The 17,563-nt window shown below is 40.4% G+C and overlaps 1 protein-coding gene across 1 annotated transcript in view; it reads right to left on the minus strand.

The window, feature by feature from the left end:
* Nucleotides 1-17,563, minus strand: part of ZFAND3 (zinc finger AN1-type containing 3) — a 356,826-nt gene that overhangs the window by 92,789 nt on the left and 246,474 nt on the right. The window contains exon 3 of the mRNA XM_079780635.1: nucleotides 13,316-13,498. Coding sequence (XP_079636761.1) covers nucleotides 13,316-13,498 — 183 coding nt within the window. The remainder of the gene's footprint in view (nucleotides 1-13,315; nucleotides 13,499-17,563) is intronic.

Raw genomic sequence — 17,563 nt, forward strand, 5'->3', positions numbered from 1 at the left:
GGAAAGAGAAAAGCACACTGAGACTCAGAGGAACTGCGGAAGGCAGAAGTACCGAGGCGCGAGCACAGAGAGGGCGGGCAACTGAGTACACAGCTGGTTTCTCAAGCGGGAGGGAGACAAAAGCTCCCAACTGCACTGAACTCCAGTTCTGGGAGAGACTCTGGGGACTCAGACTCATTCGGGGAGAAACTGGACTGTCTGACAGCAGGCAGAACTCGAGGGCGGCTTTCTCTCAGGGTGCTTGCAGCAATTACCATGGGACACTGAGACACAGGGGCCAATTAGGGCAGGGCTGACAGGAAACCAATGCTGTCTGCTCTGCCCTGAGACTCCGCCCCATCCAAGCTGAGCACAGAGGCTTTTGCAAGTCTTCTCCCATAAGGGTGTCTCCAGCACAGAAGTTCTCCCAGCATAGACACAACTGATCCTCACAGCCAGTTGGACTGGAGGTCAATTCCTCCCAGTGATACCAACAACAATCAAGGCTTAACTACAACAAGACTGTGCACACAGCCCACAAAGGGGTGCACCAAGAGTGTCCACCTCAGGTAACTGGGGAGGCTGAGCCACTGGGCCATATAGGACACCTAGCACACAAAGCCACTCTATCAACTCAGGGAAGCAGCCAAAATGCAGAGACAAAGAATCAGATCACAAATGAAAGAAATGGAGGAAAGCAAACAACTGGTTCAAATCCACAGTTATAAGGTTTTTTAAGAATTTTCTAGAAAAGGCCGATAAATTTAGTGAGACCCTCGAGGATATGAAAAAGGACCAACTAGAAATTAAGCATACACTGACTGAAATAAAAAATATTATACAGAGACTTAACAGCAAAAAAAAAAGAGACTTAACAGCAGACTAGAGCACTGCAAGAATCAAGTCAAAGATTTGAAATACAAAGAAGCAAAAAAACACTCAACCGGAAAAGCAAAAAGAAAAAAGAACCCAAAAATATGAAGATAGTGTAAGGAGCCTCTGGGACAACTTCAAGCGTACCAACATCAGAATTATGGGGGTGCCCGAAGAAGAGAGAGAGCAAGATACTGAAAACCTATTTGAAGAAATAATGACAGAAAACTTACCCCACCTGGTGAAAGAAATAGACTTATAAGTCCAGGAAGCGCAGAGAACCCCAAACAAGAGGAATCCAAAGAGGACCACACCAAGGCACATCATAATTAAAATGCCAAGAGCAAAAGACAAAGAGAGAATCTTAAAAGCAGCAAGAGAAAAACAGTTAGTTACCTACAAGGGAGCAACCATATGACTGTCAGCTGATTTCTCAACAGAAACTATGCAGGCCAGAAGGGAGTGGCCAGAAATATTCAAAGTGATGAATAGCAAGAACATACAGCCAAGATTACTCTAGCCAGCAAAGCTACCATTCAGAACTGAAGGGAAGATAAAGAGCTTCACAGATAAGAAAAAGCTAAAGGAGTTCATCACCACCAAACCAGTATTATATGAAATGCTGAAAGTATTCTTTAAGAAGAGGAAGAAGAAGAAAAAGGTAAAGATAAAAATTATGAACAACAAATACATATCTATCAACAAGTGAATGTAAAAATCAAGTGAATAAAAAATTCTGATGAACAGAATAAACTGGTGAATATAATAGAATCAGGGGCATAGAAAGGGAGTGGACTGACAATTCTTGGGGGGAAAGGGTTGGGAGGGTGTGGGAAGAGACTGGACAAAAATCGTACACCTATGGATGAGGACGGGGTGGTGGGGGGAGGTTAAGGGCAGAGGGTGGGGTGGGAACCGGGTGGAGGGGAGCTATGGGGAAAAAAAGAGGAGCAATTGTAATAATCTGAACCATAAAGATTTATTAAAATAAAATAAAATAAAATAAAAGCTCTGTTAAAAGTGAGTATAATGCAAGACAAGTAGGGTTTATTCAAGGAGTGCAAAGATGGCTTAACACTGGAGGTCTATTAAGTTAGGAGATTACACATTAAAGGAGAAATCCATATGACCTTCTCAATAGATCCTGAAAAAGCATTTTATAAAATTCAACACTCCTCTCAAATTAAAAAAAATATATATTAGCAACTTGTAAACGGAAGAGTTTTCTTAATCTGATGCATAATATCTACAAGAAACCTACTGCAAATACTGCAAACACTATATTTGTAAAATCCTACTAGAAGTAGTCTCATCAAAGTCAGGAATGAGAAAAAGAAAAAATATAAAGCTGTAAAGAAGAAATTCTAGCAAAAAATGTATAAGGTTTGTAATAAGAAAATAATAAATCTTTACTCAGAAATATATAAATTTTGAATGAAGACAAATGACATAAGGATATGAGAAGACTCAATAGTGTGTTAAAATGCCCATAATTATTCCTAATTAAATTTATATATTCAATGTAATCCCAATCACAACCACACTGTAATTTTAATAGACCTCTACAAGATGACTAAAAAATTTATCCAGAAGATAAAATACAAAAGAATAACCAACAAAATTTAAAAAACATAAACTACGGAGGAGTAGCTCCATCAGCTAAAAATACCTCATATCATATACAAAATAAATTTGAGTTGGATTCAAGAACTAAATAAATTAAAAGCTAAACTATAAAAGTATTAAAATATACAGAGAAAATATTTTTTATAACCCCTATGGAGAAAACCTAAGAAACACACAAACCTAGAAAACAAAAGACCAACAGACTTGAATTTTAAAGTTTGTATACTTTCTAATGGAATCCAAGGTACCCAAATAAAAAATAAAAGCCAAGTGACGTACCAGAAGAAAACATGTATAAGATATATAACAAAGATTTATTATCCAGAATATGAGTTACCACAAATCAGTAAGAAAAAGATGCTAATAAATAAGCAAAGAATGCACATAGGAAAATTACTGGACATATCTATATACATAAAAGCCTAAGTGACAGAATGACCAAACAGCCGGTCGACTGGTTCCTATGATGTGCACTGACTACCAGGGGGCAGATGCTCAACAGAGGAGCTGCCCCCTGGTGGCCAGTGCGCTCCCACAGCCAACCTCCCACAGCCAGCCAACCTCCCACGGTCACTCCCCCTGGCCAGCTGCCACCCCCCCCCATCGGCCCTGATTGGGGGGGGGGGGGCCCACAGGACCGGCCAGCCAACCTTCCATGGCCCCTCCCCTCAGCTGGCAAACCTCCCATGGCCCCTCCCCCCCCCACAAGCTGGCCCCCCCAATTGGCCCAATTGCCAGCCAGGCTGAAGGAACCCACCTGTGCACGAATCTGTGCACCGGACCTCTAGTAAATAAATAATAAACATATGAAAGAATGCTCAATTTTACTATCAAGAGATGTCAGGGGAATGCAAGTTAAAATGAACTATTCTTTCACAGTTGTGAAAAAAATAAAGGAACACTTAATACTGGTAAAAATATGGGAAACAATCTCAAACACTATTCTCAGGAGTATAAGGTGGTAGTAATGTAATTTTGGAAATTTGACCATGTATATCAAATTTAAAATATATATATTCTCTGACTTGTTAGTTCCTCTTCCATTAGTCATTTACAACGTTTTTACTTCACATGGTTAATAGTAGTGAAATATTAGAAAACAGTTCAAGAAAAAATAGTAATTATATGGAACTAGAGGCCCAATGTACAAATTCGTGCAAGGGGTTCGGCCCTCACAGCCGCGGCGGCTTGCCTCGGCCCTCGCAGCCCGGGCTTGGATTGGAAGGTCATGTGGAAGGATGTCCGAAAGGTCATTCGGCAGTCCGGTCTAATAGCATATTACACTTTTATTATTATAGATTATTACAGATGCTCTAGAGCAGTTTTTAAAAAATTAGGCAGATTTCTTTGTTCTGACCTGGAAAATATCTCTAGAATATATTAAATTAAAAAGCAGGTTAAAAAACAATATATATAGATAGTATATTCTAATTTGTATAAAAATAAAGAAAACCTTAAATGTATGTCAACATGTATATAAATGCATAGCAAAAAATATATAATCCAAATGAATAAATAATGGTTATCTCTGGAAAGAGTAGGAATTTGCTGGAGGTAGGGTGGATAAATTAAAGGAGTATTTTCACCTTTTATTCTACACTAGAGGCCCAGTGCACAAAATTTGTGCACTCGGGTGGGCGGTGGGGGGTGGGGGGTCCCTCAGCCTGGCCTGTGCCCTCTCACAGTCTGGGAGTTCTTGGGGGACATCCTTAGCAGTGCCGCGGAGGCGGGAGAGGCTCCTGCCACCGCTGCTGCACTCACCAGCCGTGAGCTCGGCTTCTAGCTGAGTGGCGCTCCCCCTGTGGGAGCGCACTGACCACCAGGGGGCAGCTCCTGCGTTGAGCGTCTGCCCCCTAGTAGTCAGTGCATGTCATTGTGACCGGTTGTTCCGCTGTTCGGTTGATTTACATATTAGCCTCTTATTATAGAGGATAAACCTGCATGTCATTAACTTTACTTGTATTCTTAAAAATAAGGTTAAAACTTTATCGGGGGAGGGACAGAAAATGAATAATTTAAAAAATCATGGTATTGTTTTTATTTGGCCTTTATTTCAACAATAAGTTAAAGGTCAGATGACACTAAGTGCTTAAATAGTTCAAGCCCAGCTAACATTATGGAATAGAAATAATTTCCATAAGATAACACTGCTAAACTGCTCAAGTCCTCCTGCATTTTGATAGGGATTGATTTAATGATCCCATACGTTGATTCTTAGTGAATTACAGCCATTCAATTCAATATAGCAATAACTGTACATTATCATACTGTACCACCAACTATCAATCTTTTTAGAACATAGCCCTAATAAAAGCAGCATGCTTTACAGAATCAGCTTCAGGATAGATAAATAAATGCACTGGGGGGAAAAACCTTTAAATTAAAATCAAAAGAGACATTTTTCATTATGGGAAAGAATTTTCCACTTTGAGACTATTATAAAACAGAAAAGCTCCATCTGCTGTATAATTATCTCTGATAAACAGCCTGATGCTTTGAGCTTCATTAGAGAAAAGGGAAGAGAAAGACACATACAGAGAGATCTGTAAATAAATCCCCCCACAATATTTCACATAAAACCAGCCCAGCAGGAAGTCATAAAATATTTTAATAAGTAATATTTTCTAAATGTTGTACTAGAATAAGCCAGCCTGTCTTGGCCAATATTTGGTCTTCTGAAGTAGGAATACTTTAAAAAAGGGAAAACTAGTTTCATTTATGAATTATTAGAAATTAAACTGGTAAAAACAAAAAGTTCAGTCACTTGGTGGCAGTGATATTAATTTTCTAAGGGACAGATAAGAGCTTGTCAGACAGAAATGAAGACTAGTAGCCAATGAAGCCTAATGCATGTTCAAAGACCCAAGGGCAGTCTAGCAAAGCAATCTGTTAAAATGCACCCCATTTCATTTTACTTTTTAAATGCCTAGGGGAGCTAGAGAGTATCCCCAGGAACCAGTTTCCAAGGAAATAAAAGAAATCTCTTTGTTCAACTAAATTAATTTAACCACAGATAAAGAATGCTCTGAAATCTCTATTTGGGGAATCACTGTCATATTAAAGAAAAATCCATCCACACTTGGAAATTAAGCTTCAGTCATGAAAAATCTTTACTAACATTTGCATAGTATGGTTCTCCCTTTTTCTGTATATTTTCTTTTGCTACAACAAAAGCATCTCCTGGGTAGATGCAGTATAAAAGGATAGGGAAAAATTCGAGCATTATGGAGGAAAAGGCCCAGAGCTGAGTGCTAGCCCTGACATGTGACTCAAGACAGGTCACAATACAAACCTTTTTCTCATCTGTAGAATCTATAGAATAGAAAGGAGATTATTTGCCTTGCCAATGTTGCACACTGTCAAGATGATCCCAGAAAAATGTTTGTCAAAGTGTTTCGTAAAACAGAGGATGGCAAACTTCTTCTGTAAAGGACCACTGGGTCTCTGTAGCAACTACCCAATTCTGTTGTACAGCAGACACAGCCATAGAAAATACATAAATGAATGAACATGGCGGCGTTCCAATAAAATTTATGAACAGTGAAATTTCAATTTCATGTTATTTTTCATGTCATAAAATACTTTTGATATTTTTCAATCATTTAAAAATCATTCTTAGCTTTAGGGCATACAAAAAATAGGTGCTGTTCTGGATTTGGCCCTTGGGCTGTAGTTTGCCAACTCCTCTTGTAAAGGATAGTTTTATATATGTGTTGGTTGCTGTTTATTTCTTACTAGAGGCCCGGTGCATGAATTTCGTGCACGGGCAGGGTCCATAGGCCTGGCCTGCGATCAGGGCCGATCAACTTCCCCTCCTACCCGCCTCCTCCTTCCCTCACCACCTGTGCGCCAGTGCCCCGCCACCTCTGCTGGTTGCTCGGCATGTTCCACGCCACCACCTGTTGGTCAGTGCATGGCATAGCAAGCGATCAAACTCCTGGTCTTCCAGTTGAACTCCAGAGGGGACACTTTGCATATTCGCCTTTTATATATATAGATGTGCCTCTACAGAACTTAGGACAGTGTTCTGTATAAGGTGGGCCTTCTCTAACTGCTAGATCAGAATATTTGAAAACTATTTTTTGCCATTCCTCTTCCCTAGTAAGCAGTTCTTTTCCTCTCCTGCTTAGAAAGAAACAGACCATTTGACTCTCCTCCAACACCTCAATTTCCATCCAATATGTAGTGGGACTGGGGGTTGGGGGAGAAACCTTTAGATAGGCATTCATATCGTAAGGCTCCCAAACAGGTCATAAGCAGAAATACCTAGGCCCGTGGTCGGCAAACTGCGGCTCGCGAGCCACATGCGGCTCTTTGGCCCCTTGAGTGTGGCTCTTCCACAAAATACCATGGCCTGGGCGAGTCTATTTTGAAGAAGTGGCGTTAGAAGAAGTTTAAAAAATTTGGCTCTCAAAAGAAATTTCAATCGTTGTACTGTTGATATTTGGCTCTGTTGACTAATGAATTTGACGACCACTGACCTAGGCCTTCAAGAGCATGACAACAGGAAAGCTCATTTGTAGGAGAGATAAAGAAAGGGGCATTTTTTTTCATTTTTAAGTCCAATCTGGTAAGACTCTGACTTCAGGTAACCAGTACTCAGCCCATCATTCAAAAATAACAACAAAACAACAATCTGTTCCAGTGTTCTATCTACAACGTGACATTATCTCAAAGAGTTGATTCAATAAACACAGGAGGTTAAAAAAAAAATCATCACACTTTATCTCCTCTATGAAAAACCTAGAAATTGGGATATAGTAAATAGGTAGTAGCAAAAGTAGAAAGAAATGTAATTTTGTTCTTTGTAAGTGTCTGTACAACATCCCTTCCCTCTGTTGTTTTCATTTGCACGCAACATCCTTTATAGTATAAGTCCCTATAGAGACAGACAGACAGACCAACAGCTATGATGTGGTGCCAGAGAGCAGGGCTGCTCTGTAATCTTGGGCAAGATACTGAATCATCCTATGCCTCCATTTCCATGTCTGTGAAACAGATATGGTGACAGTACTTACCTTACAGAGTAATTATAAAGTATACTAGAGGCCCAGTGCATGAAATTCGTGCACGGGGGGAGGGGGTGGCGGAGGGGTGTCCCTCAGCCAAGCCTGCACCCTCTCCAATCAGGGACCCCTTGAGGGATGTCCGACCGCCCATTTAGGGCAGTTAGGGGTGACCAGGCCATCAGAGGAGGGCAGTTGGGGGAGACCAGGCCAGCAGGGGATGGCAGTTTGGGTGGTCAGACATCCCTCTCACAATCCAGGACTGCTGGCTCACATCCCTCTCACAATCCAGGACTGCTGGCTCCCAACCGCTTGCCTGCCTCTGCCCGAATGCCCCTAACCGTTTCTGCCTGCCAGCCTGATCACCCCCTAACCATTCCACTGCCAGCCTGATCGACACCTAACTGCTCCCCGGCTGGCCCGATTGCCCCTAACTGCCCTCCCCTGCTGGCCTGGTCATCCCTAACTGCCCTCCCCTGCTGGCCCGGTCACCCCTAACTGCCCTCCCCTGCTGGCCTGGTCACCCCTAACTGTCCTCCCCTGCTGGCCTGGCCCCCCCAACTGCCCTCCTCTGCCGGCCCGGTCACCCCTAACTGCCCTCCCTGCTGGCCTGATCGCTCACAACTGCCCTCCCCTGAAGGCCTGGTCCCCCCAAACTGCCCTCCCCTGCTGGCCTCGTCTCCCCCAACTGCCTTCCTCTGATGGCCTGGTCACCCCTAACTGCCCTCCCTGCTTGCCTGCTCCCCCCAACTGCCCTCCCCTGCAGGCCTGGTCTCCCCCAACTGCCCTCTTCTGCCAGCCTGATCACCCCCAACTGCCCACAACAGCCCTCCCCTTGCCAGCCATCTTGTGGCGGCCATCTTGTATCCACATGGGGGGAGCCATCTTTGACCACATCAGGGAGGCCATTTTATTAGATAGGATTAATACAGATAAAGTATTTGAAACAGTCCTTGAAGAGTACTCTAGTGCTAGCTATTACCATTATTACAGCAATTAAATGTTGTGACAATTTTTGGTCACTATTTGCATTTTTTTTTACATTGTTTTTTTGAAAATGTTTCTAATGGCTAACATTCCATAAACTCTTCTGCAGACACACAAGATGGGAGAGGAAGAAATGTGTGCGTGTGTTCAGACAAAAAAATATCATTTGGATATCTGTTTTATTTTGACTTTCAGTCAGGTGTTTTAACTCTTTTGGATAAAAGTCTGTATTTTACACACTCTTGTCAATAGTTCTTATTCTAGCTGCAGTCTTTTCAAACAGCATTAATGTACCGACTCTTACAACCTTTTTGTTCACATATTCATTTAACAGTGAGAAGTAGAAAGCATATGTAAGCAATACTCATTCTCTTGATTATTAGGAATAAAACCTTTCAAAAAGCCCCAAAGACAAAGTACTTCCAGTTCAACACAGAGTAACAATCCTATATAATAAAGATGTAATATGCAAATGGTCGTTACACCGTGAAGCATTAACAACCGACTGCGTAATGACCAGATCACGGATCAACAGGAGGGTAGGGCAGCAAGCTACAAGCGGGCGGCGGAGAACTACAGGAGGGGGCAGGGCAGCAAGCTATGAGGGGGGGTGGGGAAGCTACAGGAGGGCGAGGCAGTGGGCGGAGAGCTACTGGAGGGCGGCAGCGAGCTACTGGCAAGCTACTGTCCCACGGATTTGTGCACAGGGCTACTAGTTGATCTATAACTGCTGTACAGTTTACAAATCATGTAGTACTTGGATTGGAAATCCCAAACCCATTTCTCTGCAACTCCCACACCCTCTACTTCTCCATAACTCTTTAGGAGAGAAAGCTAAGAAATTCTGGTTCCTGAGGATACAAAAAGATCAACATAAGTAATCCCATACTGCTTCTTCCTACATCTTTCTTCTCCTAGATAGATCATAGCTAAAGAAAGTTGCAAGGTGTCAATGGATCAGGCTGTCTAATCTCTCCTGAGTCTTCACTACTACTTGGCAATCACTTTGACTTATAATGTATCCACCCTGACAGTACTGACAGCTTTAACAAACCTTCCTTACTTTCTTTTTTAAAAATATTATTTTATTGTTTAAAGTATTACACATAGTAGTACATATATCTTCTTTTTAAATCTTCCTTACTTTCCCCATCCCTATATCCCCCACCTACAATCCAGACACACATCTCTTCATTCTAGCAGTTTTCAACCTCGGTGAGGTACAAAAGCCACCTGAGAAAGCTTCTGCAAATGACAAACCACAGCTCCTGCTGCTGCCTCCCTCTTACCTCAAAATTCTTATGTACCTGTTTGGAAGAACAAGCCAGAAACTCAGGGAGAGGCTTATGTATTTGAAAAGGTGACTTTCTTGTGGGTAGAGACCTAATCTTACTCATTTCTGTACCTAGCACTTAACCAAGGGGGCTCTCAGCAAATGAATACACAAACCAATGAAATCATTTATTAAAGTGACCAATCTCGTGATATCTCCAAATGTCTCTTGTCAGTTTACAGTCTGCAGCATTTTCACAATAGTGAGGTAATATGTTATAGTGGGTGAAAGCACAGACTCTGAAGACAAATTAGTGGGTTGGAATGTGAACTACACTGCAAAGCAGGAGCTCTGTAACTTTAGACAGAAGTTACTGAACCTCTCTGTGCTCCAACTTTCTCATCTGTAAAATAGGAATAAGAGTACTTACCACATAGGGTATTGTGAAAATAAAATGTTAGTACATGTAAAGAGCTTAGAATGGAGCAAACACTATATAAATGTGAGCTAACATTTTCCTCTGACGCCCAATGCCTGAATTTGAGTCCGATTTCTGATATGTACTAAGTGTTCATGATCACAGGCAAATTACTTGATCTCACTGTGCCTGTTTCCCTATCTATAGAATGGGAATAATGATAGTATCTATTTCACTGATTGTCATGAGAAATAAAAGAGAAAATACGCAACACATGTAGCACAATGTCTTGTACATAAAGCGCTCAATAAATGGTAGCTATTATCATCTCAGTCTCACATGCATTTTGGCTGCTGAAGTTGGTTTGTTGTGGCCTGACTCTGGTGTGTGTGCGGGTCCAATCACATAAGTTCCATCAGATGAGATCCTGACCAGCTCCAACCCTTTCCACAGACAAGGAGTTCTTAATCTAATGTCCATAGTGAGCTTTAAAATTCTTTTATTCATAATCGGGTATAAAAGAATGGTGTATACTTTTCTGAGACAAAGGGCCATAGCTTTCATTAGCTCCTCAATAAATACATGACCCCAAATAGATTTTTAAAAACAAAACAAAACCTATTGCCAATAACATTACCACTACTATTTTCATCTTTTTTTTCTTCTCTTAAAACAATTTCTACAACTTCCCGAGTCTCTAAATCAAAGTCACAGTATTTAAAAAAGTCTCTGCAATGTGATTCTAGTATAAGCCTTCTCATTTACAATATTGCCAGATTATTTCTCTGAAAGAACTATAATATTACTTTCTCTGTTCAAAAACCTAAGTATTGTCCAATATCCAATATCTTAGCTGGACATTCAAACCTTTATAACTTGGCCATAGTCTACCTTTCCAGCTTTGTCCCAAAAGGAGTCACTTGCCATTGTAGAACACCACGTGGCTTTCCTCCATATCTCACTCTACTCTGTCTAGAATGTCTTCAACACCACTTTCTCCAGTAAACCAATACTCTTCTTTAACAGTTACTGTCTTTAATAACAAAGCTATTTCATTCCCCCTGCTAAATAGTAAATTCTTTGAGGACAGGGACTATGGCCTTCTTTACTTTTATATTCTCAATTTTACCTAGTATCATGGTTTATAAATTTAGATAAATATTAGTTCTCTGGTAATCTTTTCAAAGTTAGTAGACAGAACTTTTCAAGAATTTCTAGGTATTCATAAAATTTGAAATACCAAATTTCAATCTGTTAACTAAAGCTTTTATAAAAGGCAAAAACTGCTATGTCATAACATTCCTATAATTTTCAACACACTGTAAGTTATAGTTGTGCCCTGAAGGAGATGGTTATAACATTATAAAGATTAAGTGGACAGCCCTAGCTGGTTTGGCTTAGTGGATAGAGCACTGGCCTGCGAACTGAAGGGTCCCGGTTCAATTCCGGTCAAGGGTACATGCCCATTTTGCGGGCTTGATCCCCAGTAAGGGGTGTGCAGGAGGCAGCCAATCAATGATTATCTCTCATCATTAATGTTTCTATCTCTCTTTCCCTCTCTCTTCCTCTCTGAAATCAATAATAAATATATTTTAAAAAAATAAAATCAGTAAAGATTAAGTAGACAATGGATTTCCAAATCCTACCTAATAAAATGGTAATATGTAAATTACCATCACTCCGCTACGCCCACAATTGGGCCAGAGGGAGGAGCAGGGGGCGGGACTCGGGGTGGCCGGGGTAGCCAATTGGGCCAGCAGGACACTGAGCTGCGGCACAGAAGGGGCCTCTGGGGCAGGGAGCTCACGTCCTGCCGCGGACCATCAAAAGCAGGGGAGCTGGGTGCCTGTCTGCTCCGGCTCGGTGGAGGCTTCTGAAAGGCCTGGTGCACCAGCAGACAGGCACCCAGCTCCCGTGCGATCGAAAGCAAAAGCGTGTAGGGGACCCTACACGTGCATGATTCAATCATGCACTGGGCCTCTAGTTATATATATGATAATGGTATTCTATCACTAAGGACTTACAGAAGAGTAACAGAAATCACCTCCTCCCATCAAATACCTATGTTCTATGAACCCCACAATGTTATTATCTCAGTCAATTGCCTAGAAACATTCAAGGCCCAGTTAGTGACAGAAGTAAGTTTTCAACCAAGGTTCCTAAATCAGGGGCAGGTTCCCTAGACTGGTGGTTCTCAACACTTGCTGCAGTTTAGAATCCTCTGCAGAGTTAAAAAGAACAGATTCCTGGCTCTCCATCCAGACCAATTAAATCAGACCTAAGAAATGCTGCTGAGGATTAAAATTTGTTTTAAAAATTCCCCCACTGAAGGATGCCCAGGACCAAACCAGAGATGGTCGGACCTGCATCACTACCATTTGTCCACCACCCAGAACTGAAATATCATTGCTGACATGTACACATAAGGAAATGTTCGACATTGAAATTGGGACTCAAAAGAACTGTTGGCCCAGAAAGAAACTCACTATAGACTGATTCATTTGCCTCCCAGCAAATAACCATTATGGCTTGTCTCATTTTCGGTTCTTATAAGTGTATTTCTTGTATCACATGATCTCACACATCTAAGGGAAATAATGAACAACATAAGCTGAAGAACAAAAACAGACCCGGCGACAGGGAAGCATCGACCAGACTGTCAAACCTCAGAGGGAAGGCAGGGGAGGGTGGGGGAAAGGAAGAGAGATCAACCAAAGGACTTGTATGCATACATATAAGCCTAACCAGTGGTCATGGACAACGGGGGGTGGGGGCATACGTGGGGAGGGGTTCGGGATGGGAATAGGGAGATGAGGACAATTATGTGATACCATAATCAATAAAGAAATTAAAAAACAAAATTCCCAGTGGATACTAATTTTCACCCAGGGCTGAGAACCACTGGCCTAGACTGGTTGAAAATCTTGTATATCTTAACAACTATCATAAAAGGCAATCTTTTAAGATCAACTTAAGCTATACAGAATGGATGAAACTTACCCTCTAATTTACTGACTTGGGTCTATATGCCAACAATTAATCTTGAATTTACAAAGCTGCTATCTTTTTTTCTGGGATGAGGCATTATCAAGAAACTCATGATAATATTCTTGGGCTGATTTCTCTACAATTTTACCAGATCTGAGCACTTACACTCCTCTTTACTTGGTGAAGTTACATTCAGTTCTGTCGGAAGCGGCTGCTGGCTGGGACTAAGAGTTGGCGTGGTTATAGAGGTATTGTTGTTGTCACTGGTGGTCTCTTCGGAAAACAAATCCGATTGGCTGTTACTTGTACTTGGAGCGGAATCATCATCTGGTTGTTTCTTTTGAAAATCTGAAGAGAAAAAAAAAACCAATTTAATGAAGGCATTCATAATCTCCTTGGGTATCAGAAAAAAAAAGAAAGTTAGCAGAAGGATGAAATGTAATAGCAGCAATAATAAAGACTAATTTGGGTGATTAAAAAAATGGAGGTGAGTTGGCCGGCATGGCTCACGTAAACTGGTTGGAGTGTCATCTCGTACACCAAGTGGTGGTGGATTTGATTCCTGGTCAGGGCACTTACTGGGGTTGCAGGTTTGATCCCCAGTGGAGGTGGTGCATGTGAAAGAGAATCTATGTTTCTCTCTTTCTCTCCACCCCCCCCCCCCCCGCTTTTCTGTCACCGCCCCCCCTTCCTCCCTCTAAAGTCAAATTAAAAAATGGAAGTAAAATACTGGTCAAAAGCATAGAAAATTGGTAGAGGATAACTAGAATGAAAACTTTCCAAGGTCCTCATTGTTTAGAAGAATGATAGAATGCTGATTTTAATGTAAAACTTTGCAAAGCAAAATGCATGTTAAAATTTTAGGGATGATCAATAGAACAAAAAAGAAATACAGAAAAGTTGCTCAAATAAACAGAAGACAGGTAAAAAGAGAAAAAAACTGCAGAAAACAAAGCAGGGTAAATAGAAAACACATAATAAAATAGTAGAAATAAGTACAGACATACTAGTAATGGTAATAAATGTAGACAGTCTAAACTTAGCAGTTAAAAGAAAGTGGGTTCAGACTGGATAAACAAAGTCTTGTTCTTCGTATATTACAAGAGACATACTAAAAACATAAATATGAGGATATAGAAAATTTAAGTCTATAAAAATATGCCCACAAATACACAATTACTAGTAAAAAGCCAGTAATAGCTCAAGTATTGTCAGAAAACAGACTTTAAGGCAAAGAGCATTATTAGAGATAAAGAGGATCAGCATATAACAGTAACAACATTTTTTTTTACCAGGAAAATAAAACAATTCTGAACCTGTATGTACCTAATAACAAAGCCTCAAAAGCAAAAATGATGGTATTTACAGAAAACAGACAAATTTACTAACATAATAGGGAAAATTTTAATATATTTGTCTCAGACAAAATAACTAGTAAAATTCATTAAGATTAATAAGCATATACAGAGTAGGGATAAAGTAGGTTTACAGTTGTTTATATGAAAAATATAATAATTAATAAATAATAATACAAGAATCAACTGTTTTGCATACAACTGTAAACCTACTTTTGCCTGTATAGGCTAATATAACCTACAATTAGATAATGAATTCTTTTAAAAAACACATGAAGAATATTTACAAGAACTAAATAAAACTTGGCTAAACTATAATCACACACATTAGGCCATAAAGCAAAAGTCTCAACAGATGCCAAAGAGTTAGTATGATACAGACATGATTAGCTAGCTGATCAGAGAACAATTAAGTTAAAAATTCGTAACAAAATTCTATATGGAAAAATTTAAAAATATACTTTAAGCTCATGGTTTAAATCAGAAATTAGAAAATACTTATAATAAAATAATAAAATTACTACTTATCAATATCCAGTAACGATAAAGATGCCCATGCATTACCTGTACCACAGTCATTTCATTCCTAAATATATCCCTGAGAGAAACTCCACACACATAAACATCTTAATTATATATTGTCTATAACAGTAAAAAGTCAGATATAGTAACCTGAAGGTTTATATATTGCAATGCAATCAAATAATGGAATAATGTACATAGTGAGAAAAAGTAACTATTGCCAAATACACCAACATGAATCTCGAAATCCTAACATTGACCAAAAAATGCAAGGCACTAAATAACATAGTAAGATTGTACTTACATACATCTTAAAAAATACATAAAACTCAATATATTGTTTAGGAATGTGTATGTTTAACCCACTAAAAAATATTAACACAATTCAGGATAGTGGCTACCTCTTAGGTTGAGAAAGGGAGATGTGAAGATGAGAGGTTAAAAAAATACTCAAAATTATACGAATTCCACTGACAGAGAATGGATTAAAATGGTATATTCAAGCACATAATGGAATGTTCTATTGCAGTTAAAATAAGTGAATAAAGCTATAAATGTAAGAGAAAAATCTAAAAAACAATTCAGAAAGAAAAGCAAGCCACAGAAGGATATATATAGTACTAGAGTAGAGGCCAGATGCACGAAGATTTGTGCAAGAATGGGCCTTTCTTCCCCCTCACTGCAGGCACCGCCTTCGCTCCGGCTGGAGCTGCCTTTCTGCCTTGCTTGCTCTGGACTGGAGCTGCCTTTCGCCCTTCCCACCCTGCCCAGAGGCCCAGAGTAGCTGGGGTGGTGAGGAACGCCTGCATCCCACTCCTCCTCACCCCCCACCCCCGCTCAGCACCTGTGTATGCAAATTAGCTTACCATCTTTAAGTTAATTTGCATACTCACTCCTGATTGGCTGGTGGGTATCACTAAGGTACAGTCAATTTGCATCTTTCTCTTTTATTAGTGTAGATAATAATATTTATATAATAAATTTAAATATGTAAAATACCATATTTATGAATACATAATTATAATACAAAAACATGCATGGAAATGACACACCAAATTCAAGATAATGGTTACTGGGGGAGGAAAAGAAGAGTTTTCAAATCTATCTGTCCTTTTTTTCTTTCTTAAAGCTGATGATAGGCTAAAATTATTAAGTATGTTATGTATTATGTTTCATTTTAAAAATCCACCTGGGGGGTGGGTGTGACGTGGAGGGGGTCAATGGGAAACAAGGGGACATCTGTAATATTTTCAATAATAAAGATAAATTTTAAAAAATCTAATGCTAGACTATGAAGTGCAGATTATATTTTACTATGTCAATTCAGAGAAGGATAGAAGATCCTGGCAACTCCACATTGCTTTATCATGAACTACAGAGAAGCTGCTACTATGCTATATAACCCTATCAAAACTACTGTTTGAGAGTATCAGAATTGCTAGTTTATCTTACCATGAGGCCAGGCACTAAATGAAATGTTCTAGGTATATAATCCATTTACTTTAATCCTAGAGACAAGGCTAACAAGGGAGGTATAATTAACACCACTTTACTGATGAAGAAATTGAGGCTCAGAAAATGTAGGTCATTTGTTCCAAGTTATCAGTTAGAAAATAGTAGGATCAGGATTTAAATGCAGCTCCATCTGACACCAAAACCCATCGTCTTCAATCACAGGATGTAGGAATGGTGAACATTAGACTGGCCAGGAAAAGGCCTCCACGTCAAGACTCTACCCAGTTATAGCAGCAAAGATGAGTGCAATGGAAGAATCACTACCCTGATGTGCCAGTCACTGTTCTAAAGTCTTTACTGCTTCTTTTCTATGTATTTATTTCTCTTAGCCATTCTTTTTCTTCAAGTGTTTTGACATTTTTAAATGGCTTATTATCTCACTAGGGGCCTGGTGCACGAAATTCGTGTACTGGGGGTCGGGGATCCCTCTCATATACTGGGAGCCCTCAGAGGATGTCCTACTGACGGCTTAGGCCGGCGCCCCACAGGGAGCGGGCCTAAGCTGCAGTCTGGCCTCTCTTTGTGGGAGGCAACCGGGCTGATCAGGGAAGGCATCAGCCCCATCACCCTGCTGCTGCAGCCACTGCTAGTAACTGCAGCCACCAAGGTGTTTTTGTCAACACGGACTCCAGTCCCTTCACCATGAAAAAATGACAATTTTCTTTAGGAATTTTCAAGATGTGTCTTTCATAGGATATACATTTCTTTCTTTATTTTTTATCCTCACTGAGGGTATGTTTCCATTGACTTTTAGAGAATGTGGAAGAGAAAGGGGAAGACAGAGAGAAACATCAAAGTGAGAGGAACACTTTCTTTGGTTGCCTCCTGCATGAGCCCTGATCTGGGCCCTGGCCAGGGAGGAGCCTGCAACCTAGGTACATGCCCTTGATCAGAATCGAACCCAGACCCTGCTGTCTGCAGGCCCAGGCATTATCCACTGAGTCAAACTGGCGAGGGCAGAATATGACATTTCTTAGCTCTCCAGCAGCGGACCTTCATTTTTTTCTCCAGAAGTGTGGTG

This window comes from Cnephaeus nilssonii (genome assembly GCF_951640355.1).
Source record: "Cnephaeus nilssonii genome assembly, chromosome: 9".
In the NCBI taxonomy this organism is placed as follows: domain Eukaryota; kingdom Metazoa; phylum Chordata; class Mammalia; order Chiroptera; family Vespertilionidae; genus Cnephaeus; species Cnephaeus nilssonii.